Source organism: Anomaloglossus baeobatrachus, chromosome 1 (genome assembly GCF_048569485.1).
Source record: "Anomaloglossus baeobatrachus isolate aAnoBae1 chromosome 1, aAnoBae1.hap1, whole genome shotgun sequence".
In the NCBI taxonomy this organism is placed as follows: Eukaryota; Metazoa; Chordata; class Amphibia; order Anura; family Aromobatidae; genus Anomaloglossus; species Anomaloglossus baeobatrachus.
Window position 1 is genome coordinate 646,465,848 of NC_134353.1, and position 27,609 is coordinate 646,493,456.

The 27,609-nt window shown below is 43.9% G+C and overlaps 1 protein-coding gene and 1 long non-coding RNA gene across 2 annotated transcripts in view; one reads left to right on the forward strand and one right to left on the reverse strand.

Annotated features, from left to right (window-relative positions):
• RIPK3 (receptor interacting serine/threonine kinase 3) overlaps window positions 1–27,609 on the forward strand; it is a 94,192-nt gene that overhangs the window by 61,500 nt on the left and 5,083 nt on the right. The window contains exons 11-14 of the mRNA XM_075319691.1: window positions 11,429–11,517; window positions 12,531–12,564; window positions 16,084–16,142; window positions 21,722–21,755. Of these exons, the coding sequence (XP_075175806.1) occupies window positions 11,429–11,517; window positions 12,531–12,564; window positions 16,084–16,142; window positions 21,722–21,755 (216 nt within the window). The remainder of the gene's footprint in view (window positions 1–11,428; window positions 11,518–12,530; window positions 12,565–16,083; window positions 16,143–21,721; window positions 21,756–27,609) is intronic.
• The window catches only part of LOC142246626 (uncharacterized), a 181,834-nt gene continuing 174,157 nt past the window's right edge, over window positions 19,933–27,609 (reverse strand). Inside the window, exon 4 of the long non-coding RNA XR_012724910.1 lies at window positions 19,933–20,163. This is a non-coding gene — a long non-coding RNA (uncharacterized LOC142246626). The remainder of the gene's footprint in view (window positions 20,164–27,609) is intronic.

Consider the following 27,609-nt stretch of genomic DNA (forward strand, 5'->3'; position numbering starts at 1 on the left):
AATGGGGGAAAAAAAAGCATAAAAAACACCAAAATACAGCAAATATGTGTGCATTTTACGCAGTGTTTTTCCTGCTAACACTCCAGTATTTACAAAAGATTTCTCTCTTGCAAGTACTGCAAGTACTGAACATGTTCATGTGACGCCCTGGACTAGCCAGGTAGTCACAGGTAGGCCCTTGCATTACACCCGTCCCCCTAAAAAGGCAACAGCAGCCAACCTAAAAACCCTAAGTCACCCCTCTCAGGTCTTGACGTTCACACCAGGCGGTGGGGCCAGGCGGTTGGCCACACCCTCCGAGGAGTTCGGATAGCCTGAGGTGGGAAAACACGAGGAGTTGAGTTTTGGAGGTGAAAGAGAGAGGTAGTGAACGTCTGTCAGGGATCTGGGTCATAGCCCGGATACCCTGTGGCCAGGAGGCAGACGGTGGTTGCCGCCTGCAGGAGCCGGGAAGACGGCTGGTGGAACCGTAAGGGTCCGGGACAGGGTAGTGGCCCGCTGGTACCGAACCGGGGAACCAACTGGAAACCGGAGCACCAGGAGGGGTACTCAGACTCAGAATGAGGTCCAGAAGCCACTGGACCACGTCGAATTTACTGATTGTGGTCTGGACCTTAGGTCCTTTCCTGTCCCAAGACCCGAAAGACTGAAACAGCCCACCGAGGGGGATAGAAAGCCACCGTACAGGCAGAGAGATCCCACGGGCCAGCGCCTGCTGGCAAAACGGGCTCTCCCGACACATACACGCCGGGGAGCGGAATCCCGTCGCTGAAGCGTAGGCAGGCAAACATCTACAAAAGAGGTGCAGGAGAAAGGCGGGTACCACCAACCTGGTGGGGGACCAGACGCAGCCGGCTGCGGGCACCGACCACCATCCTTTTTGGTTTACCAGAGACTCCGGTGTATCTGTCTTAGTGAGTACAACAGTGCCATCCGGCCGCACGCCGCCCTGCACCGCCCAGCCACTACACACTTCCCAAACGGGTCCCGGGGCCATCATCCCTGCCCACGGAGGGGTTAACATCTTGCTGCACGACCATCTCCCCCGGGTGCCCCGTAATCGCAGCGGTGGTGTCTACACCTTCACCACGTCCCGTGGGTGGCGTCACAAACTCAAAACACAGCTTCGGCCGTACACTTACCTAACCACCCCCATCGAGATCGCCAGCAACCCCTTGCAGAGCGACGTGACCCCCGGGTCCGGAGACGCTCGAGCCACCCACCGAACAAGCCCGGATCCGAGCGCGGGGCGGTACATTCACATACTGTTATTCATAGTTTGAAGGGGTTGTCCTGTCTAAAATAACAAGTCTGCAGTCACTCTGTGTCACTCCATGTGACTGCAGACTTGTGAATTGTCACATCACACACACTGTGAGGATTCTGCCATGCCAGAATGGGAACGGCGGTCACCAAGCCATGAGTATGTGAAATGTATAGTCCTGGACAGAGTCTGACTTAGGTGGACATTAAATTAGCTCAATACACTTAAGTTGAGTGAGGCCGTAACCCCTCTAGTCAGACTCTGGCCAGGGATATCCATAGCACGTACTCATGACCACGTGACCACCGTTCCAGTTTCTAACACCAGAGAATAAAGCGCACAGTGTGTGTGATGTGAGGATTCAAAAGTCTGCAGTCACATAGATGTACACATAGTTAGAGTTGAGCGATGTTCGAGGTTAGAAGTTCGCCAATTTCATGTTCGAGTGATTTTTGGGGTGCTCGACATCGAACTCGAACTCGAGCTTTTTGCTAAAAGCTCGACAGTTCGAGTTACATTCAAGAACAGTTTGATCACCAAAAGCAGGGCTTTTTACAGCTACAGTGTGCAGGGAGCCATTGCTGGCAGCATGCGGTAAGCTGGTAACCAATGTAAATATCGGGTATCCAAGCAAAGCGCTTTGCTTGGTAACCCGATATTTACCCTAGTTACAGTGCCTACAAGTAGTATTCAACCCCCTGCAGATTTAGCAGGTTTGATAAGATGCAAATAAGTTAGCCTGCAAACTTCAAACTAGAGCAGGATTTATTAACAGATGCATAAATCTTACAAACCAACAAGTTATGTTGCTCAGTAAAATTTTAATAAATTTTCAACATAAAAGTGTGGGTCAATTATTATTCAACCCCTAGGTTTAATATTTTGTGGAATAACCCTTGTTTGCAATTACAGCTAATAATCGTCTTTTATAAGACCTGATCAGGCCGGCACAGGTCTCTGGAGTTATCTTGGCCCACTCCTCCATGCAGATCTTCTCCAAGTTATCTACCGTGTTTCCCCGAAAGTAGGACCCCCCCGAAAGTAAGGCAGGGTGGGGGTTTCGGGGGGGTCCGCCAATGTAGGGCACCCCCCGATTGTAAGGCAGGGTAGCGGGGGGGCCCGGGGAATGTAAGGCCGCCTATGGGTGGGGTCACTGGGGACAGTATGGCCGCATATGGGTGGGGGCCCTGGGGAAAGTACAGGAACTTACCGCTCGATGCTGCTCGATACCTTCCTGCTCGATGCTGATTGGCCGATCAGCCTGTTCGTCACAGGCTCCCTGCTGGCCATCAGCTCGAGCTGTGATTGGCCAGTCAGCCGGCTCGCAGCTGATTGGCTGAATCAGCCGCGACGTCACCGCCTGCAGGCTCGCTCCGATTGGTCCAGCGTCCCCGGCATCCGAATCGTCAGCCCGGCACCGCAGAGGAGATCGAAACAGAAGGAAAGTAACGGTAAGTTCCGAAACTCTCTGTGTGTGTGTGTGTGTGTGTGTGTGTGTGTGTACGGTATGTGTATGGGTGCCGTATGGGGCTGTATGTGTCAGTGTGTGTGTGTGTGTACGGTACCGGTACGATATGTGTGTGGGTGCCGTGTGGGGCTGTATGTGTCAGTGTGTGTGTGTACGGTACCGGTACGATATGTGTGTGGGTGCCGTGTGGGGCTGTACCGGTACCGTATGTGTCAGTGTGTGTGGTGGCAGAGTGGGGGGCAGAACCACTGTATGGGGAGGCTGCAGGGGGGAGGATGGGGTGGATGCCAGACTTTCAAACAATGGGGAGGCTGCAGGGGGGAGGATGGGGTGGATGCCAGACTTTCAAACAATGGGGAGGCTGCAGGGGGGAGGATGGGGTGGATGCCAGACTTTCAAACAATGGGGAGGCTGCAGGGGGGAGGATGGGGTGGATGCCAGACTTTCAAACAATGGGGAGGCTGCAGGGGGGAGGATGGGGTGGATGCCAGACTTTCAAACAATGGGGAGGCTGCAGGGGGGAGGATGGGGTGTTATTTTTTTTTCCAATGTAAGGCCTCCCCCGAAAGTAAGGCAGGGTGGGACTTTTGGGGGTAAAATTAATGTAAGACAGGGCCTTACTTTCGGGGAAACACGGTAGGTTCTTTGGGTGGCTCATGTGGACTTTAATCTTGAGCTCCTTATACAAGTTTTCAATTGGTTTAAGGTCAGGAGACTGATTAGGCCACTGCAACACCTTGATTTTTTCCCTCTTGAACCAGGCCTTGGTTTTCTTGGCTGTGTGCTTTGGGTCGTTGTCTTGTTGGAAGATGAAATGACGACCCATCTTAAGATCCTTGATGGAGGAGCGGAGGTTCTTGGTCAAAATCTCCAGGTAGGCCGTGCTATCCATCTTCCCATGGTTGCGGACCAGATGGCCAGGCCCCTTGGCTGAGAAACAGCCCCACAGCATGATGCTGCCAACACCATGCTTGACTGTAGGGATGGTATTCTTGGGGTCGTATGCAGTGCCATCCAGTCTCCAAACTTCACGTGTGTGGTTGGCACCAAAGATCTCGATCTTGGTCTCATCAGACCAGAGAACCTTGAACCAGTCTGTCTCAGAGTCCTCCAAGTGATCATGAGCAAACTGTAGACGAGCCTTGACATGACGCTTTGAAAGTAAAGGTACCTTACGGGCTCGTCTGGAACGGAGACCATTGCGGTGGAGTACGTTACTTATGGTATTGACTGAAACCAATGTCCCCACTGCCATGAGATCTTCCCGGAGCGCCTTCCTTGTTGTCCTTGGGTTAGCCTTGACTCTTCGGACAAGCCTGGCCTCGGCACGGGTGGAAACTTTCAAAGGCTGTCCAGGCCGTGGAAGGCTAACAGTAGTTCCATAAGCCTTCCACTTCCGGATGATGCTCCCAACAGTGGAGACAGGTAGGCCCAACTCCTTGGAAATAGTTTTGTACCCCTTGCCAGCCTTGTGACCCTCCACGATCTTGTCTCTGATGGCCTTGGAATGCTCCTTTGTCTTTCCCACGTTGACCAAGTTTGAGTGCTGTTCACAAGTTTGGGGAGGGTCTTAATTAGTCAGAAAAGGCTGGTAAAAGAGAAAATTAATCCAAACATGTGAAGCTCATTGTTCTTTGTGCCTGAAATACTTCTTAATACTTTAGGGGAACCAAACAGAATTCTGGTGGATTGAGGGGTTGAATAATAAATGACCCTCTGAATAAACTTTTCACAATTTAAAAAAAAAAAAAAAAGAAATAACATTCTTTTTTGCTGCAGTGCATTTCACACTTCCAGGCTGATCTACAGTCCAAATGTCACAATGCCAAGCTAATTCCGAATGTGTAAACCTGCTAAATCTGCAGGGGGTTGAATACTACTTGTAGGCACTGTATGTGTGCAGGGAGCCGACACTTCCCCGCTCAGCTCCGCCCCCTCCTGCACTCGGCATGTACGCACACACACACACACACTAACACTCACCTGTCCCCAGCCATGCAGTCCCCGGCACTGACGTCCTCAGCACCACATGGCCCTGCTAGGCTCCACCCACTTCGCACTCCGACGCCCACACACATGGCCCTGCTAGGCTCCACCCACTTCGCACTCCGCTGCCCGCACACATGGCCCCGCTAGGCTCCACCCACTTCGCACTCCGCACACATTACCCCGCTTAGCTCCACCCACCTCGCACTCCGCACACATTACCCCACTTGGCTCCACCCACCTGGCACTCTGCACACATTACCCCGCTTGGCTCCACCCACCTCGCACTCCACACACATGGCACCGCTTAGCTCCACCCACCTCGCACTCCGCACACATGGCCCCGCTTAGCTCCACCCACCTCTCACTCCGCACACATGGCCCCGCTTGGCTCCACCCACCTGGCACTCTGCACACATTACCCCACTTGGCTCCACCCACCTCGCACTCCGCACACATTACCCCGCTTGGCTCCACCCACCTGGCACTGTGCACACATTAACCCGCTTGGCTCCAGCCACCTCGCACTCCGCACACATTACCCTGCTCGGCTTACCTACGGTGATGAAGTCCCGCCCTCCCAACCTCAGCGCTGTCACTGTCCTCCATGGCCGCAGCTTCACATTTCCTCTCTGCCGACCCGAGTCTGTGACTAGCGGTGACGTCACAGGCTCCCGCGATACTTGGCTGTGAAGGCAGCGGAAGTCAGTGACAGCTCCGCTATCAGCAGTGCAGGAGATCGTCACCGCAGGTAATGTACCTCGCTCCTGACAGCAGCACTTGTCATCCCCTGCAGTGACCTGGGCTGACCTATTGATGTTAGCTCAGGTCACTGCACGGCTCTCCCAGCCAATGGGGAACATTCTGTTCTTCACTGACTGAGACAGTGACTATGGTATGGATCGTCATGGGAACCCCTTGGATTACAGCAGACCTGGATTTGTTTTTCTTTCTAATAAATTGGTGAAAGAGGGAATGTTTTGGGCAGTGTTTTTTCAAATAAAAATGTGTTTGTCGTCTATTTTGTTTTATTACTGACTGGGTTGGTGATGTCGGGTATCTGATAGACACCTGACCTCACGAACCCCAGGGCTTGATGCCAGGTGACATTACACATCTGGTATTAACCCCATATATTACCCCGTTTGCCACCGCACCAGGGCACGGGATGAGCTGGGGCGAAGCACCAGGATTGGTGCATCTAATGGATGCGCCACTTCTGGGGCGGCTGCGGCCTGCTATTTTTAGGCTGGGGAGAATCCAATAACCATGGACCTCCCTAGTCTGAGAATGTCAGACCCCAGCTCTCCGCTTTACCTTGGCTGGTGATCCAATTTTGGGGGGACCCCCACGTGTTGTTTATTTTTTAAATTATTTATTTAATTTAAAATAACAGCGTGAGTTGCCCTCAGTTTTGAATTACCAGCCAAGGTGAAGTTGCCAGCTGTGGTCTGCAGGCTACAGCTGTCTGCTTTACCCTAGCTGGCTACAAAAAGAGGGGGAACCCCACGTCATTTTTTTTTAAATGTATTTGTTTTTTTTTTGGTAAATACAAGGCTAAGCACCCCTTAGTGCCACATGAAAGGCACCAAAGGATGCAAAATTACAAAATGCAGGAGAGTGGGACATTATGTGTCTTTCTGCCATTATAATGACAGAAAAGACTGATATGAAGTGTACAAGCACAGGAAAATCACCAGAGCGCTCTACACTGTGAAAAGCAGCAGAAAATGAGCTGGGGTGAAGCGCCAGGATTGGCCCATCTAGTGGATGCGCCACTTCTGGGGCACCTGCGGCCTGCTATTTTTAGGCTGTGAAGTGCCAATAACTATGGACCTTCTCACCCTGAGAATACCAGACCACAGCTGTCCGCTTTACCTTGGCTGGTGATCCAATTTGGGGGGGGGGCCCTACTTTTTTTTGTAATTATTATTATTTATAAAATAATTATAAAAAAGAGCCTGGGGTGACCTCCACATTGGATCCCCAACCACACTAAAGCTGCCAGCTGTGGTTTTCAGGCTACAGCCGTCTGCTTTACCCTAGCTGGCTATCAAAAATGGGGGGACCCCACGTCATTTTTTTTTAACTATTTTTTTAAATAAAAACAATTAATGGGCTTCCCTGTATTTTGATTGCCAGCCAAGGTAACGCCAGGCAGATGGGGGTGGCAACCTGTAGCTGTCTGCTTTAACTGCGCTGAGAATCAAAAATACCGCAAGGCGCAACGTCATTTTTTTTAAGGATTTATTTTTACAGCACTGTCATGTCAGGCAATCAAAATACAGGGAAGCCCATTTTTTTTTTTTAGTTATTTAAATAAATAATAAAAAAAAAATATATGGGCTCCCGCTGCATTTTTTGTATTTCTAGATAAGGGTAATCCAAGCAGCTACTGGCTGCTAACCCCCACTGCTTGGTGTTACCTTCACTGGCAATGGAAAATCCAGGGAAGCATTTTTTATTTTTTTTTCCCAAAAAACTAAAAAAAAATGACGTGAGCTTTGCCATATTTTTGTATGCTAGCCAAGTACAGCAGGCAGGTACGGCTGCCCCCAACCCCCAGCTGCCTATTTGTACCCGGCTGGGAACTAAAAATATAGGGAAGCTTTTTTTTAATTAATTCATGAATTTCATGAAATGATTAAAAAAAAAACACGTGGGCTTCGCCCCATTTTTGTGTCCAGCTGGGTACAACTAGGCAGCTGGGGATTGGAATCCGCAGCACAGGTTAGCCCGAGGTTTCTGGGCCCCTCTGCTGTGAATTGCAGTCCACAGCCGCCCCAGAAAATGGCGCTCTCATAGAAGCGCCATCATCTGGCGCTGTATCCAACTCTTCCAGCAGCCCTGAAGCCGGGTGGCTTGCTGGGTAATAATGAGTTAATACTGGCTTTGTTTTACTAGCTAGTATTAAGCCAGAGATTCTTAATGTCAGGCACGTTTGATGCAGCCATTAAGAATCTCCAATAAAGGGTTAAAAAAAAGACACCACAGAGAGAAAAAAATACATTAATAGAAATAAATACACAGACACACTTAGAGACTCCATGTTTATTACTCCCTCTCACCCCTCCACGATCCATGGACTTCGGTCTTCTTTCTCCTTCAGCCCATGCAGCTCTGTTCCATCAGCAGCACTGCATGGGAGAAAGACGCTGCTCCCCGTGCATGCTTTTCACTACGTGAGTGATCAGTGCTGCTGGCTGTTAGCGGTACTGTCACAGCTGACAGACGGGTTGCCATAGCAACGGTGCTCCGATCACGTGATTCCCGGTGCCGCTGCTAGCGGTGATGTCACCGCTAACAGGCATGTTGCTATGGCAACGGTGATCTCCGTTATTTACCAGCTGTGTCAGCCGGTCAATAATGGAACGGGGAAGCAGAACGGGGAGTCGACCGTGTGCCAGAGCATGTGGCCGGTACACGGCGATACACAAACGTGTACTGTGTACCGGAGAGTGCAATGACAGGACCTAGGACAGAACATGACGTCTAGCCATGTGACCAGTCTGTAGCCAATGAGATAATAGACACGTGACTGGTCACATGGCTATTTTGACGTCACGATAGGTCCTGCATCACTTCTGGTTACCGGGAGGACGCAGCGATTACTGATGGAAAACCGGCGGGAGACAGAGTGCAGGACGCATCGCGGGCATCGGTAAGTGTATGGCAATGTTTATTAACTGTATGTGTACATTTATAATGTGTTTTTATGTGTTTCTGATTGCCTCCCATTGTTTTCAATGGGGTTCGAGAGGTTCGTCGAATGGCTCGCTGAACGGTGCACCGTTTGACGAACCGAACTCGAACTCCAGGGGGGTGGCTCATCTCTACACATAGTGTGACTGCAGATTTGTCGTTTTAGCCCGGACAACTCCTCTAAGGCTATGTTCATATGCAGCATTTTTGCAGCATTTTTTTTCTAAAGGCAAAACCTACTCTCTTGGCAGTAAAAATATATTAAATATGCAGGTTTTACTGTGTTTTTGCTGCATTTTATGTGGATCACATGTGTGTTTTGTCCACAGTACATGCCTAATAAAGTTAGTTTTAGTCAGCAGAATCGCAGGAAAAAAAGTTTTTTGCAATGTTTTGCACTTTCTCATTGCTTTCTATGTGTGATAAAACGCTGCAAAAACGCTAAAAGAATTGACATGCTGCAGATTTAAAAACGATGCAGTGCTCAGATTCAGTTAAATAAAAAACGTGTGTCCAAGTGAGTGCATGAGATTTCTAAAACCTCACAGCTTTAGGCCCCCATCACACGTCAGTACAAAAAAACAAATATTTTGCATGATCCATGGTATATGTACGTATGTCCATCCTTCTGTGTATGTGTTCCATGTGCTGTTGATATGCTATTCATGTGACATCTGGATAGCACACGGACAGCACTAACTTGTTTACTTACCTGTCTGGCACTACTGTGACACTTACTTCCGGGTTGACAATCAGTTTAGTGAATATTCATGAGCATAATGAGTGGGCCTGGAAGCAAATGTGTATCGGAGAAAGGTAAGAATAAAAATGCATTTCTTTCTCAGTGACATGTTTCCTCCGGTAAGTGTCTCACGGATCACATTAGTGTGCGTTCCGTGTGACTTCTGTGCTGCCAGCAGAAAATGGACATGTCACAGTGTGAAGCAGGAGAACAAATGTATGCTCCACACAGTCCTTGTCAAACACGAACGTGTGCGCAAGCCCATTAATTTTAATGGGTCTACGTGTTTCAGTGTCTCCGGTACGTGTGAAAACTGATGTCACACGTATCGGAGACACGGATATGTGAAGGAGGCCTTAGTTGTTATTGTAAAACAAAGCAAAAAAAAATTCTTTGTGTGAACATATCACACAAAATCTGATGTTGGTATTGAGATTAAAGAAGCTCAAGAAATCAAATCTTTGAGCTTCTTGAGCTTATTTAATCGGAATATCAACATCAGATTTTGTGTCAATAGTTCTGCTATAGAAGATTTACCACTTAGGTGGGGAAGTATATATAATTAATTCGGCAAAACTTGTGAGTTTTTGTGTGAACATAGCCTAAAGCGGGCTTTACCCGCTACGAGATTGCTACAGCGATCTCGTTGGGGTCACGGAATTTGTGACGCACATCCGGCCGCTGTAGCGATCTCGGTGTGTGTGACTCCTAGGAGTGATTTTGGATCGTTGCAAAAACGTCCAAAATCGCTCCTCGTTCACATGGGGGTCCTCTCCCAATTATCGCTGCTGTCGCTTGGGCGAAGTTGATCCTCGTCCCTGTGGCAGCACACATCGCTATGTGTGACACCGCAGGAACGAGGAACCTCTCCTTACCTGCCACACGCCAGCAATGAGGAAGGAAGGAGGTGGGCGGGATGTTCGTCTTGCTCATCTCCGCCCCTCCGCTTTGATTGGGCGGCCGCTTAGTGACGTCGCTGTGACGCCGAGCGAACCTCCCCCTTAGAAAGGAGGTGGTTCGCCGGTCACAGCGACATCGCCGAGCAGGTAAGTACGTGTGACGCTGCCGTAGTGATAATGTTCGCTACGGCAGCGATCTTCACATATCGGCATAACAATAGGGGCGGGTACTATCATGCTCGACATCGCTAGCATTGGCTAGTGATCTCGTAGCGTGTAAAGCCACCCTTAGGCTATGTCCACATTTACTTGTCTGCAGATGTATGATGTGTCAGATGTCATATGTCTGATGGGTAATAAACCGCAAACTGGTGCCTGACTGCATATATTTAACATATGTAATACGCTCATCCACAACTGTATACCCTTGTTACAAAAAAAGGATATTTTTTTTTCGCAACTAATTTCAAATTGTTTACATAGGCTCACCTCCCTTGATTTTGGTATCAATCCTTTGGAGAGGTGCGGAGAGTCGGGGTTGAGCTGTACCAAATTCATCACAAATGCTCTGCTATACATTTCAATATGTCTCTCATTGAGCATAATGGAGAAAAAACCTTATATGTCTTTTATATGCTTTTTGTTTTCTTTTGTTTTTTTTAATCAAAAATATTGGGTCAACTACGTTTTTCTATACATCGGGGGAAAAAGCGCAATATGAAGAAAACTTGAAAAAAGTAGTGAATTTTTTTCTGTTATACGTTTTATCCATTATAATTTTTGGGTATGACTCCAGAGATTCGACCAAACATACAAATCCCTTCTACCATTGGCATTGCATTAAAAATAGATGAAAGTCTAATGTTTCAACCACGAGAGCTGGAAAGTCACCCTGTTGGCATCTCATCAGGACTGCTCAGCTGAGGTGAACACAGGCATATAGGTATAAATGTGAACCTATGACAACCATTCTTCATATGCACTAGTAGGTTTGATGATAAGCGGTTGTCAGCCACAGCATTTTTATTTAGTAAACGTATATATTTTAGAAAAGCTTTCAATGTTTCAAACTGAACTTCTTTAGAGGATCATTTGTGCTAATGACAATGGTTCTGTTCACATCATATCTGAGTTTTTCCCATAGTTGCCAGAATGTAGGACTTTCAAGCCCAGTGTATGAAAAGTTAACTAAGCACGCAACTCCTCTCCACTGAGGATGACCACCCAAGAAGGAATGGAGGGGCCATCTTAACAATCCTTGGGATTTTATCAGTGTATAATGAATAGTTGAAAATTGCCACTAATTCTATCCCTTGACCTTACTTATTCTTGACTTCATTCTTCACATATCCCTGTTTGTCATTTAGGATCTATGACTGTAACAAGCTCTTTTAGAATGCCAAGTCAGCATGCAAGATTTCCTTCAGAAACACAACGTTACCCAACAGGATCTATGGTATGCCAACAAAATCATTTGTATTCAAGAAACAGTCCTGTATAGTGGGTTAAGGTCTGCGTATCACACAGTGGTATTTATCCACACTCAGGAATTACGTCATTGGGCAGTTTGTGTGGAACAGATAGATTTACTCAGCATTCATCAGTCTTTCCTTAAGAAGGTTTAGTACTTAAAATTACATCAATAGTTCCACCTTAGGAAATAAGTGGCCTTTAACCTTAATCAGGTGGACATAACACTAAGGATACATGCACACGTTGAGTATTTGGTGAGATTTTTGCCTCAGTGTTTGTAAGACCAAACCAGGGATGGAACAGAAGAAATGTATAATAGAAACAGGGGCAACACTTCTGTATTTCTTACTGACTCCTGGTGTTGGCTTACAAATACTGAGGTAAAAAACTCACCAAATCCTCAGTATGTGCAGGTGGCCTCAGTTCTGGAGGTCTCTTTTCTCTTTCCTTCTTGTCTTGGTCTCACTACATGTGCTTCATTCCAGTGTCTGTAACCTTGGACCCATTTGCCCCAGATGATCACACATGAGTTTGCGTCCACACCTTCATAAGGGCACTTGTCCCAACCAAAGCTACTTAGCTCCTGTACAATTAACTTAAACGTGTAATTAATTTAGAAGCCAAGTTCTGCCTTTCTTTGTGTCTGGGGGTTAATTTGAGAGTCCTCTATGCCTACTCCTGCAGTCACATTCTTACAAATACCACTATCCCCTTTTCTATGTAAAAGCAAGGAACTCTTGCCTAAGCCACATGAGCATGGTCAACCACATGCCAAACACATGCCTTATATTAACTCCCCAATGCCTATTATGAAGCCAGAGCCTGGCGTCCCTTAGTCCCTGTGCTCACAAATGTGTTACAGGGTACTAAATGACTTCTGCCCTGTGCTGGCAAATCCCCATCTTCTACTGACATGGTGCCTGGGGAAGATATGTGTGTATATACTGCATTTATCAGTATTAGCATTAATTCATACATGTTCTTTTTGTCATTCAGAGATATAACTATAGACCTCCACCTCCACCCCAAGGTAAATTTCAAAAATGCATTAAATCATTGAAAATGAATCTTATTTTGTTGTTTTTATTCTTGCTTTAGCACATTTTAGATTTTAACTTAATTTTCTAAATTTTTTTTGCACTGGCATATTTGTGTCGCTTGGGATCAAAGTACAGGACTTAAATGACAATGCAACCATTAGCTGGGAAGAAGCTGATCACAACATACTAATACATCAATGCAAAAGGTTTAAAATGGTTGTTTCATAATGACATCCCATCTATATAAACCCTATTTGGAAAGCGTAAAGACCTGGGGCATGATCAAGTAGCTAATGGTTGGGTGCCACTGCACAGAGTATCTTGTGACTGGGTAGAGTTAAGAGCCTGTGTGCAGGGGTGACTGCAAGTGTAGAGAACACAGGAGCATGTAATTAAACAGTGGCATCTTGTCAAGGGGATTAATTTTTTGGGGTCAGGGTTTTGGATTATTTTTAGCATAGAATCCTAGAATGTTAGGGTTGGAAGGGACCTCCAGGGTCATCATGTCCAGCCCCCTGCTCAATGCAGGATTCACTAAACCATCTCAGACAGATTTCTGTCCATCCTCTGTTTGAAGACTTCCATTGAGGGAAAAGTCATTGATCACCCTCATTGTCACAAAGATTTTTCTAATATCTAATCTCTATAATCTCCCTTTCAGTTTTATTCCATTGCTTCTAATGTTTCCATGTGGAAAGAATGAGGATGATCCCTCTACACTGACATCTCTTCAGATATTTGTAGACAGCTATTAAGTCTCCCATTAGCCTTCTTATTTTGCAAGGTAAACATTCCCAAATCCTTTAATCGTTCCTTGTAGGACATGGTTAGCAGTCTGCTCACCATGCTGGTAGCTCTTCTCTGAACTTGCTCCAATTTTTCAATGGCTTTCTTTAAAATGAACTGGTCACAGTATTCCAGATGAGGTTTAACCAAAGAGGAATATAATTACTTCAGATGATCTAGACGCTATGCTTCTCTTAAAACATCCCAGAACTGTGTTTGCCCCTTTTTTGCTGCTGCATCACACTGTTGACTTATATGCAGCCTGTGATCTATTAGTATGCCCAACTCTTTTTCACATGTGCTTAGTTCTTTTCCTCCCATTCTGTGGATGTAATTTTTATTTTTCTTGTCCAGATGTAGAATTTTGTATTTCTCCCACTTAAATACCATTTTATTAATCAATGCCCATTGCTCCAGCTTATATAGATCCTTTTATATAATTTCTCTGTCTTCTCTAGTGATAGCTATCCCTCATACCTTTGCATCATCTGCAAATTTGATTTGTTTACCTACAGCTCCCTTATCTAGATCATTTATAAAAATGTTGAACAACAGTGGGGCCAAGACAGAGCCTTCTAGTACCCCACTTGATACACTCTTCCAATTGGATGTGCACCCATTTATTACCACTCTTTGAATACAACCTCTGAGCCAGTTATGAATCCATCTAACTTTAGCCTTGTCAGTACCATGCTTGGTTCATTTTTTCCAATAAGGATAATATGAGATACTTTATCAAATGCTTTTTTTGAAGTTGAGATTGTATACTATGTATACCGCATTTCCCTGATCCACCCAGTTAGTGATTCCATCTTAGAAGGAAATTAGCTTAGTCTGGCATGACTTGTTTTCTACAAACTCATGCTGGCTCTGGTTAATTACTGTATTCTTATTTAAGTACTTACATACATGCTATTTAATAATTTGTTCCAAGATCTTTTCTAGTATAGAAGTAAAGCGGGCTTTACACGCTACAATATTTCTAGCAATTGCTAGCGATATCGTACGCAAAAGCACCCGCCCCCGTCGTGCATACGATATCGTGTGATCGCTGCCGCAGCAAACATTATTGCTACAGCAACATCACACGCACTTACCTGGTCGGCGGCGTCGCTGTGACTACCGAACAATCCCTCCCTCAATGGGGAGGTGCGTTCGGCGTCACCACGACGTCACTAAGCGGCCGGCCAATCAAAGCGGAGGGGCGGAGATGAGCGGGACGAACATCCCGCCCACCTCCTTCCTTCCTCATTGCGAGCGGGACGCAAGTAAGGTGAGGTTCCTCGCTCATGCGGTGTCACACACAGCGATGTGTGCTGCCTCAGGAACGAGGAACAACATCTATAAACAACCATTAACAATTTTTGGTTTTAGGACGACCTCTCCATGGTGAACGATTTTCACCACTTTGGAGGACAATTAAGGTCGCTGGTAAGTGTCAAGGTGAGAAGAAGAGACCGCACTACACCGCTGTGCTGGAAATCTTTTTATTCAATAACGTGCAGGATAAAAGGCTGGAGGTAACCTGTCCGTCAGCTCCTAGAAGAGGACGATGGCCATTTCGCCTATTGATTAGGCTTCCACGGGTTCACTTAGTGGACCCGTGGAAGCCTAATCAATAGGCGAAACGGCCGTCATCCTCTTCTAGGAGCTGAGGTACAGGTTACCTCCAGCCTTTTATCCTGCACGTTATTGAATAAAAAGATTTCCAGCACAGTGGAGTAGTGCGGTCTCTTCTTCTCACCTTGCCGCTTCATGGATCTTGTTTTGTCACGGGCACCCCGCGCTGGATTTGGACAGATCACGGCTTTCCTCTCAGCACATGCGGTACCGCAGGTAACACGCAGTGGTGAAGGACCAATCTTCCTCGTTTGTCGCTGGTAAGTGTCACACGCTGTGATACTGTTAATGACGCCGGATGTGCGTCACTAACGACGTGACCCCGACGATAAAACATTAACGATATCGTAGTGTGTAAAGCCCCCTTTAGACTCACTGGCCTGTAATTTCCTGGCTCCATCTTCTTTCCTTTGTTGAAAATAGGGACAACATTTGCCCTTCTTCAATCCTCTGAGATGTCTGTTCTCCAAGAATTTTCAAAGATTCTGGTTAGTGGCTCTGCAATTTCCTCTGCTATCTCTTTCAGTAACTCATCTGGACCAGAAGATTTAAATTCATTTAAATTTGCAAAATGTTCCCTCACCATCTCTCTGTTTATTGAGTTTTACAGTATGTGTCTGATCAGTGGTCTGTATTTATTTTGTTTATCTGGTCTGAGAGCTGAATTTAAGATTTTAAAATAATTTTTGGGGTCTTGAGTGAGAATTTATTTTAGTCTCTTGTCTAGTACTCTAATATATGTAGGGGCAAGAATAAAATGCTATTGACATTTTCCCTTTCAGTACCTAAACAGGAGGAATGAGGCTATATTGTTTATTAATACTGCACTAAAAATGACCCTGGGTAAAGTGTTTGCTTTAGCAAAAACAGTCACAACGTCTTCCAGCCAAGTTGGGGTGGTAAACATGTCTGTCCTAGGGTTTAACAAAGACCATAACTGTGACTGAAAATAACCTCCTGCACACAATAAAATGGGGAGAGAACAGCAAAATAACAATTAAGACGTGTTATAAAATTTTTACAGCAAACAGTAAATGCGAAGTGTCACGTTTGAAAACATGAATACTTATGGAATAATCTTATCCATTATGTGCATTTTGCAGGTTATCAACAATTTGGGAATCAATCGTTTTATCGATATCCAATCACAACACCTCAACCAGTAAGTTACCTAAGCAAGAAATAAAACGTGATGATCATAATTAGAGAACAGCAATGATTGTAGTATAGAGAAAGGTTATAACTAAATTTTCTGATGGTAGCAACAGTCACCAATCAATAGGAAGTGTGCAGGCCTTTGCTTTGAATGACTTCAGCACATCTGCAGCCACAGGACATCGCTAGTCTCTCACACTGCTCTGGTGTGATTTTGGTCCACTCTTCTTTCAGTCTCTCCCACAGTTCTTTGACTTTTGTGGGTTTCTTGCCCATAGGTTTGTCACCAAGGATTTTCCAGAGACTTTCTATTGGGTTTAGGTCAGGACTCTGGGCTGTCCATTTCATTGTTTCAATGTTTTCTGTTTCAAGGAACTGCTTTACCCATTTTGCTGTGTGACAGGGGGCATTGTACTGCAGGAAAATTGTTGGCTGATTGAGTGACGAACGCAAGTAAGGAACCATGTGTTGTTCAAGAAGGTTCTGATACACACTTGCATTCATTGTGGTATGTAGCTGTATGAGATGTCTGACAACTGCTGCAGAAAACCAAACCATGACACTTCCTCCAACACCTTTCACTGACTTTTTAAAACACTTTGGGATCAGTCTTTCACCAGTTTGTCGACAAACATAAATTAAACTTGCTTTCATCACTAACATGAACTGTGGACCACTTCTACTCTGTCCACACAACATACTACTCACCAAAGGCAAGTCTAGCCTTCCGATTTTTTTGCTAATGAGAGGTTTGGTCACTGCAGAGTGGGCTTTCAGTCCAAAATCTCTTAAACGTCCTGACACTGTATGACGAAACAGATCCTTACCCTGTTTAGTGCTGAACTGGTGAGCAATTCCAGCTGCAGTGTTGAAACGATTACCCATGGAGAGTCTCCGCATTATCCTGTCCTCTCATGAATTTGTTTTTTCACAGGCGACCAGCCTTCTTTGGGGACTTGAAAGAGTTTGTGATGTTGTAAAGATGCAATATTCTCAAAATCACAGACTTGGAACAACCAATTTCTTTGCTATGGCTTATAGGGTCACCCGTTTGGCCTTCATCTGGACAACCTGCTGCCAAAGGGTTTCAGTTACTTTGGAATGTCACACCATTTTTGCAAAGTTAGCCTAACTTTCCAGTGCACTGCCAATTACATAGGGTTTGTCAGATAATTAAAAAAAATTAACACCAGGTGCCAGATTAGCACTAATAACCTGCAGGCTTTTGAAAGTGTTCTCAACTTTTGATCAGTTTTCTTTTTCATTCATCTTATTTACATATTTATTGTGGGCTTTAGAATAAATAAAATTTATGAAATAAGCTTAAAATACTGCTAGTTTACTCATGTTAGGATATAATCATGTAGGACTACACAATGACCTTAACATTTAGGAAATTGTGTGTTGTTCTCTAAGGCCCTTTCCACACTGTGTTTTGTAGACTAAGTTTTGGTGTCCGCCTGCAGAAAACGTATGTGCCCGAAAATAGTACAAAACAGAACACACACTAACATAGTCTGCTCCATGACAGGCAAAGGCCCTGTCGGCGCATGCGTCCGAAACACGTTTTGTGGGGTGGGCGGTTCGGACGGATGCACCGACGGGACCACTAAATGTAAGGCAAAATGCAGTGTGAAAGTAGCCTAATTTTGATCTCCAGTGTATATGTAGCGTAAATGCTGCATTTATTTCTGTTGCTTTATTGCACAGAAATTCTGCTACATTTAACCATTTATGGAAATTGGATGTGATTTCATGAAACCTGTGCCGACTGTGCAGTTGCACTGTGTGATTTTGGTGCTTATTTTTTTCCTAGAGGCTCCCCTATGGAGCATAAGAAAACTAAAGACTACAGTTACTTTATTAAGTGCCGAATCAAAGATTTTCTGTACTACAAAAAAAAAACACACAAAAAAATCCAGCTTCAACTCTGCATCAAAAAACCATCTATAAGGGGGAAAAGGCATAAAAAAATGAAGCAACAATCCAATAATCAGAGAAAACTGTTATTGTGTCATGGGAACATCTGGAGAAAACAAAAAACACCGTATTTATGCAACTTGTGAACACTGCCTTACAGACAAAAAAAATGCAAGATGTCATATAGTGAAGTTACATAAAAATGAGACAGTATTGGCTGCTACAGTTATAAAAAGAATGAATATATGAACAAAAAAAATAAATCTATAGGATCCCAGTCCTGGATAACTAGCCTACAAAACGTTTTTTTTGTGTGTGTGTTTAATGCATAAGACAAACTGTTCATTATGGTAATTTGTTCCCTGATGTCAAATCTATTTTCATATTTTTTCTATTGGGCAGGGATTTTGAGTAACAAGCATTTCAATGTTTTACAATTTTTCATTTTTAGCATAAATTACTTAATAGAATTTTTATTTTTCCAATTATTTAATAAAAAAAAGTTACTTGATATTCTTAAATAGTTAACCGTGTCCTTTTAGTCCCCAACAGTAGTCTGTGAGCGTTTTTGGGCTCCATTTCCTTGTTATAACTGTCTTCAAGTAGCACAAAGTCCTGATGAAATCGCTCCCCGTGCTCCTCTCTGACATCTCCAAGGTTGTAGAGGAAAAAATCCAAATGGGAGTCCAGTAAATGTATGTTCAGATACTTATTGCATCCCAATTCTTTGTAGCATTGTACTAACTCAGTCACAAGATCTCTATAGTTTTGTGGGTGCTATATAGTTGCCAAGGAAGTTCATTGCTACTTTTTTAACAACTCCCACGCTGGTGCCTCAGTCTTGCTTACTTTTTGTCGAAATCAGTGACTTTCATCATCTCCCATATTTCTGGCAACACGAAAATTCCTTCCTTGATCTTGACCTTGCTGATTTGTGGAAACTTGTTCCTGAAGTATGCAAAACCTTCACCATCACGATCCATCACCTTGACAGTTCTTCATCAGCCGAAGTTTTATGTGAAATGGCAGAAAGAAAACCTTTTCTCGAGCCACCAGAGGCTGATATAGGACATTCTTCCTTCCAGGAGTCAAATTGTTTTTTTGGGAAGTGTTTTTTTGCTTTCTCTGTTGTCCCATTTGCAGAGAAAACAATAAAACTTTGTAAAGCTGAGTTGCAACCCAAACATTAAGACTATTACCTTCAGATCCCCACAAATTTTCCACTTGTAGTTTCTGTAACAGATTTTTGACAGCAGAAGGCAAATATTTTCATATGTTTCTTTCAGACTTGCTCCATAATAAAGAGGAACATATGGATCTTTGTTATCATTATGCAGAAGTACAGATTTTATCTGTTTTTTAAAGAGTCTATAAAAGTCTCCATTCTTGAGGTCTGTGCTCTTGTCCCATTACATCTTGCAGAGAGTTTGCATCGTTGCAGTAAACTAGGTCATTTTCAATTGAAAATAAGTGTTCAAGCTCCTGCTGCCTATGGTGGAAAGAACATATGTTGGTCCTCTGCTCCAGCAAGTGCCAGCCTTTGAGCCTCAAAACCAAAATCACTGCCTGGCTTTTTGAAAGGTTCAGCTCACAAACAAAATTATTTAGATCAACCTGATTTAGTTTGGGATGCTCCCTGGACTCATGGCCTAGAAAATTAGATCAGCTTCTTCTTCAACCAAATCGGCAGCTGAGTCTTCTTCCGGGTCCAAGGTCATAGATGTTGGTGGAGTGGGGACTGTTAGCGCTGAGAAGTGTGAGACCGGCCTAATTGCTGAAGGAATGTTTGGATATTTCACTGAATTTCTTGTGTTACTTGTACTCCCAGCAGTCTTTGTCATACAGAAATAGCAATCTGTAGTATGTTCTCTTTGGCTGCCTCCATAAAATTGGAACAGGAAATGCCATGTGCCATGGTTTACCACTAAGCCAACTTGTGAGACATGTAGCATAAGATGAGAAACAAATCTGGGACCAAAGTTTGTTTTGATCTTCACCAAAGACGTTTATGCTTCTTTTCTGTGATTTTAAAGTCACTTTGCAACAAATATAGCAAAAGTTGTTTTTGGGCCATTTACACAACTGTATGATATGTTCACCAAGATGTCCTACGGCACAAGAACAACAGAATTAAAATTAAATTTATTTTAATAACAGTTTAATCCAAAAGAAAACTTCGTGATAAAAATACAACTGCTGTTCACAAAAGACAGTGAGATAATGAAGCTTTTTGGCACGTAACTCATGAAACCCCAAAGTGCACAAAGATTAGTCAACCTTGGAAAAAACTGGAGCTCTTTCTTACCTAAGTATGAAGATAAACTGATTTCATAAGAACAGTGAAAAGATATGGCAATCGCAGCACCTAAAAAGCCAAAGTCATTTATGAAAAGGCAATGTAGGCTAAATATATTGGGGGGAAAAAACAAAAGTATGGAAAATTGGCGCCCAATAGGAAAATTCTGATTGCAAATTCGGAATCAGCACATAGAAATGCTTTGAGTAGAACCAACAGTATGCATTTAACAAAATCTTTGTTGAAATAATCAAATGCCACACCAGGGATGCTGGAAGGTAAGAGATTCGCAGGCCTCTCTTCCAGGGTACCACTGACCTGGACGCTTGACTGAAGTCCCGTGAATTGATCCACTCATCTCTAGTCTTAACCATCCCGGACACAGTGAGATAGTCCTGGATTTGGATCTACATGCTGCAGTTTGGGGCTTAAAGTCCCTGGCTGCCACCATCCCCTCTGTTATTTGCTGCTACGGTAGAAAGAAATGGTAAATGCGTGTGGATAGGGGCGTGGACAAGCGGAACAAAACGTGCTGTGTAAGTGAAAATTACTGTGGGATCAATAGTTTTGACTACACAGCAGCTACATTGTCAGTAATCTGAGAACACTAAAGTACATTATGTGATACTTCTAGTATGATACATGTAAAGCATATTAATGGGGTACCCTGGCTTCCGCTGTGCAGGGAACTGCAGAATGATCCCATTCAAGTGAAACTATTATTATAATAATAATAATAATAATAATAATAATAATAATAATAAAACATTCCTAATAGCTTTTCTGTGTAGGCTGGAGCAGAATGTACAGTGTCACTAAGTACCCAGCTGTACATAAAAGGGATTTTCCAGGCTTGAGATGAAAGTCTGCACTAACTCTAGTGTGTCATGATTCCCCAGTAGTCTCTACGCAAGTTGGTTTTCATGTGACCACATATTTACCATTTGCATATTTGCAGTCACATGAGAACTAGACCCATTCGGTTTCTCCCAGTTGAAGTGATTTTTTTGAGAGGCCAGATGACTCTAGTCATCTCCTGACTGCAAGTATACAAATAACACACATGTGGTCACATGACTGCTCAGTAGCACATGGAATACAAGGGAATTGTGATAACACTGGACATTGTCACGATTCTGCAGTCTATGGTTATATAGAGTGACTACAGAATTTTGTCTGAGGCCTGGACACCCCCTTTAATCGGTGAATTGATGGGTATCTAAAAGGTTTGGTCCCCTACCAATCAAAAATGTAGTGACATATTCAAGTGATAGGCTTTAACTTTATAACATAGGAATAACCCTTAAAAAATAATACTCATATGTGACTATAAGCATAATTTTAGAAACATTTTTTATTTCTCTTTTCAGTACTTGAATTTTCAGCAACCTTTGCAATCTAAATGTAAGTATATTTCACTGACTATACTCAGACTGAAATAATGTCCAGTGGCAGATCTTAGAATAATGAATAAATAATCTCTTTGTATGTAGATACAATATATTACACAGCGGTTTGCAACTGGTGAGACGTGATGAGCACGCACTACCATGCTGAGGTGCTTGGTACTCTTAATGAGCAATCAGACGGGCTCGATTTGTGTACTGTGTTTCAATGGGAAACTTAAACATTTGTCCGGAACATCTTGCCATTGACTTCCATTATACTCGGTACACAAATCGAGCCCATCCGACTGCTTGTTAAGAATATCAAACCTGGTAGAGCTCGCTTATCACTACTTGTGAGCTATCAAACCAGCTATCGAGCCAGTAAAATGACACGTAATCAATGGAGGCGTGTAGATATCTACAGTCTGGTTGTGGATGGGGTATGGTTGTGTATGGGGCATGGACTAAAGTTTTCTGACATAGGCCTTCTTAATGGATACCTGTCATCAGGGTTGCCTACCCGAACCTAATGCCTTCTATGTGATGGAGCTGTTACGATTACATTTGTACTTATGTAGCGCCCCTGAGCCACTCGGCACTACAGGGAACTGCATCCTCACGGGGATGGAGGACCTACCCCCTGGGACCTGGAACACCAGTGCCAGTAACACCTGCACACACCTAAATTCCCAGTTGCCACTCACACCAGGGCTCAAAGGGTTAGTCAGATAAGGGGAGGGCCACCCAGTGGGCAGAGCCAGCCAAGGGACTAGACCACCTGGTGGGAGGGGGCAAGCCAGTCGGTTAGAGTCGGAGGAGAGAGAGCACAATATGAGATGCAGGAGGAAGTGTGCCTGGAGCTGGGTCCGTGTAAAGGTGACCCAGGGGCACGTGTCAGGTTGAAAGCATAGGGGCACCTAAGTACCTCTGGGCCGGAGTCAAGACCCCAGGGACGGTTCGAGGGAGCACAACTGGAACCTGGGCACGCACGGAGCACAGGGCCCTGGGTCAGGCGACAGTTTCATATGGCCTGGCAAAACCTGCACAGTGAGGGTCATCCACGGGCCTCACTGACCTACAGATCCGGGGGCATCCGCAGTAAAGCAAGGATCGGGGTTCGGACACATACCTTCCCACAGGATCCACACTGCCAGCCGAACTGACAGACAGCTGTATCACAGCTGGGGGACCCCAAAACCTTCAAGCTTTGGGGTCTCAACTACACCGGGACAGAGCAACTGAGTCACTAAACAGGCACTGGAATACAGGGACCTGAACCCGCCGTCGACAGGTTAAAAGTGAGTAAGGACTGTTCATTACAACCCCGGTGTGGCCTCCATTATTACTACATCACATACCTCCCAGGCTTAGCCCTACCTGTGGAGGGCCTACCATCACAGTTGCCATTACCACCAGCTCTGGGAGTACCCACATCAGCTTAGCAGCGGCGGTTCCACAATCATAACCGCAACCCGCAGGTGGCGTCACATGAACATTAACTATTATCTCCCCTGTAAACATTCCCTTTATAAAAAAGCACCTAGTGCACGGACCCGGGCAACGGCCACTACAGTGACATTCCCAATTATATATACTGTCCGGGACCGAGTACCCCATTCCCTGGGCAACACACTTACATTTTAGAAATGTGGGTTTACATTTTAGAACATTTTGGGGTTGAATTGTTAGGCACATGAGCAGCAAGTTTGGTGGGTGGGTGCTGTTCTTACAGCTCTGCTGCCTCTCTTCCCTTTTGCCTGTCTGCCGCCTATCACCCTTCTTTCAGTGACCTGCTTCTTCCACTGAGATCATGTACAAGTGCCATCATTCCCTGTAGTGGTGCATGCGCAGTAAGGTCCTGTCAGTGTCTAGCATAATCAACATAGTTTGTAGACCTCGCCAGATACTAACCGTCTTCTTCATTCCTTCTGCTCGTTTCCTCTACAGACGTCCCAGTGAAGAAGATGGTCAGTGTCTCGCATAATCTGCAAACTATGCATGCAGATTGTGTCAGACACTGTCAGCACTTGTCCTAGATCTCGGGCGACAGAGGCAAGACTCTAAAAGAAAAGTAACCTGTCTGTTACTGGCATGAGACTGGCAGTGAAAAGAAAAGAGAGGCAACAGAGCTGTAAGTGCAGTGCCACCCATTGCACTTGTGGTTCATTTACATAACAATTTAAAAAAAACTCTCAAAAATGTAAACCCAGATTTCTAAAAAAAAACATGGATGTAATCAATATTACATTACCTTTACATAGATGACATTAGCTTGGGGTATAAAAACTGATGACAGGATCTGTTAAAACATGCCTATGTAAGGATGAAGGTCAGTAGTCCACTGTAGTGAGTTCAACGTAATGGGTGCAGCACGGGAGAAGTCCTACAACAAGGAGTGTGTCAATGTAATAAGGGAGGAAGAGGGTAGTAAAAAGCACAAGTGGGTTGGTAGAGGGAGACAGAAATGCACACGTAGCAGCTATAGAAATGGGAACGGCCCTGCTTAATGTAGCATGTCGCCATCATAGTGGCATTAGATGCATACGTAAGAGCCTAGACATTGGATGGTGCAGCGTTTTAGACGATCACTCTAATTCTACAGAAAATAGTGACAGTAATAACAAAGCACAGAGGTGTTAGTATAACTCGTACGTAAAGTGTGGAATTAGGTTATAATAGTCTAGACGAGAAATGATTGAAGCGTGAATTATTGTTTTAGCGGTGTCAGGTAAAGACAGGGAGAAGAGATGTGTTTTAGAGAAAGATGACAGGATTTGGAAATTAATCATTTCATTTTTAATGAATATCCCTTTCTATGAACTAAATCGTTATAAGCAGTGTGTAATCGCACAGCCCACTACCAATAATGTGTGATACAATGTGCATTAGGGTTTATAACATCCCAGTCATATGGATCTAAAGAATATTGAGGCGTAATTTACTCAACAATTGGTACCAATGCTGTATGCAAAACTTGTTTCAGACACTTTTTTGGCATGGGTTCATTTTTACCTTTGTGCCTGTTTTTTGTTTAGTTTTGTGTTTTGCATTTTTTTCATTTGCACCTAATTCAATCTATTTGTGCCTTTTTAAGCCTATTTTATCTGTTCTTGGCTGTTTTTTGTTTTTATTTTTTTGTTTCCCGCTTTGTGGCCATAGTTTAACATTTCCGGAAGTTTTTAGTTTGATTCAGAAATTTTGACTTTTTAAAGAAGTCACAAAATTTAGCGCATCTCAAGTCCCCCACTGGTGTCATTTTGAGTATGCAATTATTTTGGCATAATTTCTGAACCATTTTGTGAAACTTGACTTTTGGCACAAAAAAAGTCTCAAAAGCAGTTGAAAACAAAAAAAAAAAAGATAATCTTTGACTTTACGCCAAATTCAATAATCATGTGAGCCATTTTGAAGAATTTGGTGCCCAAAATAGTAATTAATACCATAAGATGAAAAAGAAAAGAGTTTTACTAGACGATCTTTAAAAGAGTCTAGAAAAAGGAGAGTGGATTTGCCGAGTTGTTAAATGCATGAAGTAAAAATTGTGTTATAGCAACATGCCTCAATTCGATCACACGGTGTGCAGCAATGTGATACATTTGGTGCATGTTCTGACAGCCTGGTATATCTTAACATGGCATAAAGATTAGACAGCATTAATTAAACTGCCCTTATTGTAGAAAGTGAAAAAAGCAAAGAAAAAAACGTATTGCTGGATAAACATGAATGAATATCGCCAGCCTAAAATAACAAAATATAATAACTGTCTCCACTGTTCCAGCTACGTTTCGCGTAGAGTTAAAAAAAAATACCACACAGCCAACCTAGTACAACTGTAAGACGTCATTCACATGCCTCTTTATCGCATACGTGTGCTATTCAGAAACATTTTATTTCATGGTCCTTTTCATATGTCCAGACCACAGACTGCAAAAAACACCCCAAAAACTGAGAAGTCGGAGTTTGGTCCAATTTGTTGTCCAAACTCATACACTCCCTTGACATGAATGGACAGCACACAGATGTCACGCCATGGATCTGTTCCCAAACATGTGGGTAATATTTGGCCAAATCTCATACACAATTCACGTGTAGTAAGCTATGGTTTATTCACTCACATATCTCCATAATATGAATGGTCAACACACGGATGCCATTCATCGTGCTTTCATGGCCTGTCCATTTACACAGTTACCGTAATTGTACTGCGGATATTGCAAGCAGATATGACCTGCACATATCCTAAGGGCATATCCATTCCCCGTAGAAGCACTAGTGACTGCCAAACAACCATCGCCTCCATATGCATTGCACTTTTCCCCTTGCTTGTAACTTCACTATTAACATAACGAAATAAAGAAGAGTTTGTACAATATTTGGAGAGTGCCGCTGGAAATTCTTCTCCCTCGATGTCTACATGGGACTTTTCGACTGCAGAAAATCCACCACAGCAAAAAGCACATCAAATTATGCATTTTTTGTTGCAGATTTCATTCTGGAAATGCTACAGATTTGCCACAGGATCTACCCTACCATTTGTAAGCAGTGCAAATACCTATCAGAAATTAACATGCAGCAAACTGAAAAGTCACATAGGGGATTTTTTCGGTAGTGCATAGATAAGATTTCATGAAATCTCGTACACAATGCAACTACTGTAATACACTGTGGATTTTCTACTCACAGATCTGCAATAGAAAATCAAACAAAATGTTAAAATGTTTGTGCCTTCTCCATCGACAGAACAGCTGAGCTCAGTGATTCGCTGCTGTTGATGTGACATCACTGCTGCAACCTAAGCAATGGTGAAGCGGAAGGGGATGAGCATCATCTGCTTTTGCTATTTTGACATGCCTGTAAAGGGTACTTTACACGCTGCGACATCGCTAGCGATCTCATTAGCGATGTGAAATTCTAGATCGCAAGTGCGATCTTTCGAGATCGCACCTAGGCCATTTTACACATGTGCGATCCGAACGATCGCACATCGCTAATGAGATTGCTAGCGATGTCACAGTGTGTAAAGTACCCTTTAGTGTTTGGGGTCCCCTTTGCGGAAAGCAGAAATCCCATTTAAAAGAATATATTCTCTATAAATGTGAGTCTAATGCAGGTACAAGAAGTAGAAAAAAACTATCACAGACCATGTAGCTGCAATGGGGACCTTGGAGTGAAAGGTCCTAACTGTGGTTGTTCCATGCCCTCTGCCACTGTTTGTTAAGAACATATGTAGGTAAACCTTGTCTCAAAGATCGGTCACCAGATTTCACTGTAAAAACTGTATATATTTTCAACATAGGTCTCCTAGACTTGATGAGGCTTGTGTACTTTGTCAGAATGTCTGCATAATCTTTTGTGCAAGTTACCGTGTGTAATAGTAGAATAAGCATTTTATGCAGACTAATTTTAATTTGCAGATTATACAGTATTATATTGTGCGACATATAGTGGATATAAATTCTATACATCACTGTTAAAATCTCAGGTTTTTGTCATTTAAAAAAATTATACCAAGAAGAATCATTTGACCAAAAGAACATCATACCCACAGTGAAGCATGGTGTAGACATCATTATGTTTTGTAGCTGTTTTTCAGTAGCTGGAACTAGAGCTTTAGTCAAGGTTGAGGAAATTATGAACAATTCCAAATATTAATGATGAAACAAAACCTTCAGGCATCTGCTAAAAAGCTGAAGATGAATTTCACCTTTCAGCACAACAACGATGCTAAGCATACCTCCAAATGAACAGCTTCCCTATAAGATCAAAGTTTTGGAGTGGTGCAGCCAGGGACCAGACCTGAATCTAATTGAAAATATGTATGTTGACCTGAAGAGGACTCTGTACACCGGAGATTCTATCACAATCTGACA